At 32.3% G+C, this 3528-nt stretch overlaps 1 gene segment (V, D, J or C); it reads left to right on the forward strand.

The window, feature by feature from the left end:
- The first annotated feature begins 2883 nt into the window (after positions 1-2883).
- Positions 2884-3323, forward strand: LOC107694708 (T-cell receptor alpha chain V region RL-5-like). The segment is given in 2 exon segments: positions 2884-2947; positions 3037-3323. Coding segments are annotated over 2 exon segments (327 nt in total).
- The last annotated feature ends 205 nt before the right edge of the window (positions 3324-3528 follow it).

A 3528-nucleotide genomic window follows, 5' to 3' on the forward strand; every position in this document is an offset into this window, starting at 1 on the left:
TTTTGCCGTTAAAAAAATGAAAAAGGATGAAAGAGGAGGAGTTTGGCACATACATTTGAGATGATCTTGTTACATTTTCTGTCACAAAGCTCAGTCCCGCTGTAGTGACACACACATGTACAATGATACTTCATTCAGTCATTCTGCTCTCTGCCTTGACATGTAAGTGTATTTGTTTATGTATTGCATGCATTTGTATTTCTAATGTTAAGGATATACACATTTTATATTGTCATAAATAATTTCCTCATCTTAAATGCTAAATTATTTTTATTTAATTGAAACGTAAAATATTGCATCCTAAATGTATTTTTTTTTACTATAATGACAATATAGCATTAAAATTTACCTGTATATATAGTATTTTTATTTATTGTATGTGTATAATTTCAAATAATTGATAATTGTAATCAATCAAATTCAAACACTATTTGAAAAGTTATTATTTTGCTCTTTTCCAGGGGTGAGTTTTGGAGATGAAATCACAGCAGAAAGCACTGAGGAATCTGCTGCAGTGGGTTCAACTGTTACTTTATCCTGCAGTTATTCCTCTGCACAATCCCACAAAAGAAATCAAACGTGTGGATCTGATCATTTCCTCTGCTGCTGTATCAGACTCTGCTCTGTACTACTGTGCTCTGACGCCCACAGTCACAGGAAACACAAGAACACTGTACAAAAACCTGACACAGATAAAGGTGTATAAACAATTTCTTTCCATAAATCTACTTGTAATATACATAGATTATAAGTGTATTTGGGGTACCACCTAGAGGGAGAATAACAGAAATAGAGGAGGAGAAGGGGAGCTGGAGGGATGCTGGAAGAATTGATGCTGGGGCGGTCCAAGAGCTGCTTACATAGGTTCGTAATGATGTTTGAATGGTCTGAATGATTAGGCTCCTCAAGAATCTACATTTGGAACTTCATTTAATATTACTAACACTATTTATTCAAAGTGTACACTTGGATGTAAATCACTTAAAAAGTCACTACACTCAATAAAGAAAACCATGTGGATATGATCATCTCTGCTGCTCTGAAAACAATAAAGCTAATATAAAATAAAATATGCAAATAAGGAAAGAAATAGTATTTTCTTTCTTTTCCTACTTTGAAAATTAAACTTCATTTGTAATGCTTTTGGGTAACCATAAGATGGCGAAATGCACCATATATTCATATTTTCAAGCCTCATTCCAGGATCATTAGCTCCTCCTTTTCTATTTAATAATTAACAGATATCTCTTTTACACATCTGTTGCTCTACCTCTTTAATTGTATATAAAATAACAACAAAAAACGAGTCTGGTTGAGGTTCTATCAATATTCACAATTGTTCTTGGTGAGATTATTTGCCTCTCTTAAATATTTAGTTTTATTTGTATATTATATTTATTTTTTTATTTTTATTTTTTTAACTAAACTGCCAAACAGGATCAACAGCAAATGTCATCAGTACAGAAGGAGAGTCTGACACTGAGCTGCTCATATGATACAAGCAGAAGCTATGTTACACTTTACTGGTACAGACAGTATCTTAATAAAGAACCTCAGTATTTAATATGGAAATATGCTCGTTCATGGAGTGGTACTGGGAGCCCAACTGAACCTCGCTTTCAGTCGACTACATCAGAATCATCCACTGAACTCACTATTACTGGTGTAACTCTGTCAGATTCAGCTCTCTTATTATTGTGCTCTAAGAGTAGCAGTCCAGTGATACAAAGTCTCTGTGAAGCTGTACAAAAACTCAAATTAATTTTTCACTTTGAAACTGAACCACATCAAAATCACAGTCTGTTATACACAGAAACTAATAAATTATGTATAAACATCTGTCTAAATGTGATAAGAAATAGTTTCCAGACATGTTAAAAATGTAGAAATAAATTAAAAAACATTACATTTCAGCTATTTTATTTATTATTATTAAATATTATGCATTTATTATAGATTTTGTCTGTATACTGTCACAGCTATTATGATACATCTCTTATGATACCATAATATGACACCAAAATACTGTAAATACTATAGGACATTACTATTAAAAACTAATGAATAAATATTGTAATTTTGGTGTAAATGGTTTCTAGAATTAGAATGATCTTTCAAAGTACTCCAATTAATTCATTCATTTAAAGCACTGTTAACTTTTTTTGGCCAACAGAAATCTGATGAAACAAACCAAAGTAGATGAAGATGCAAATACACAGAAGAATCTAATTATGTCCTGTGGTAAGCACATTCAAAACTCCTAATTTTGTGGTAAAATCACAGAACGGTACAGCGTCTTACAGCAATTTTCACACTCAATGTAGTTGGAATGAACTGCTTCTAAACTTGAATCAATCGCATGAACCTCAAAGCATCACAACAATCAAAAACACCTGAAGATCAGCTCTTCAGTGAACATTAAACTAACACATAAGCATATACAGTGAGGACCTGATTATTGGATTCAAAATCTATTTTAAATCTGGAACAAACTTACACTTTGAAATATTTAAAACAAGAACATTTATGACACTAAATAAATAAAACTTTTAAGATTCAGAAATATTTTTCAGGTCACTAATGATATTTGTGACATTGACTGTGGTAACTATTATCATAATACAAAATGTATAATATCACTGTTAATATTATTGGTTCATTAATTGTTCATGTTTTGTATTTATCTTCAAAATCATCTACTTAATAAATAATCTATACTTTTCTGCAGTTGCAAAGGCTTTAACCAATGGCGGGGCAAAAACATGAGAAGCAGTAGATGATATCATCACACGGAAAGCAGGAAGTTCCAGTGTGTTTGAGTGTGAAACGGCAGAGACTCACAGTAACACAGATCTACAGCTCAGAGCACAGACTACATTAATACACACCTGATCTGAGCTAGTCAACATGGAAAAACACCTGTTTCTCATTTTAATTACGATTTCAGGTATAATTGATTAATTTATTTTTATTACAGTGGTATTAATGAGATAATTTGAGTTTTATTTTTTTATTAATTTTTTTTATTTATTTTAGGTGCGATGACTGCGGACCAGATTTGGCCAAACAAAGATGCTGTTGTCATAAAGGAAGATGAGACTGTGGCCTTCAGCTGTTCATATACAAGTAGTGGTTATGCATATTTGTATTGGTATAGACAGTATCCTAACAAAGAGCTTCAATATTTAACATATTCTTCACAATCAAGTAGTGGAAGGTTTCGTATGACTGAATCACAATCATCCACTGAACTCACTATTACTGGTGTAACTCTGTCAGATTCAGCTCTCTATTATTGTGCTCTAAGAGTTGGAGCCCAGTGATATAAAGTCTGTGTGAAGCCGTACAAAAACTCAAATTTATTTTTCACTTCGATGGCAAGTCACATCAAACCCACAATCTATAATTCACACAATATTATTAAACTTGTGGAAACACCTGTGTGTGGTTACTGAAAGGGTAACGAAAAGGAAACAAAATATAGCAGAATAATTCCCTACTTCCTTACAGTACATCACACATCTCTTA

This window comes from Sinocyclocheilus anshuiensis, unplaced genomic scaffold, assembly GCF_001515605.1.
Source record: "Sinocyclocheilus anshuiensis isolate Anshui unplaced genomic scaffold, SAMN03320099.WGS_v1.1 scaffold7587, whole genome shotgun sequence".
In the NCBI taxonomy this organism is placed as follows: domain Eukaryota; kingdom Metazoa; phylum Chordata; class Actinopteri; order Cypriniformes; family Cyprinidae; genus Sinocyclocheilus; species Sinocyclocheilus anshuiensis.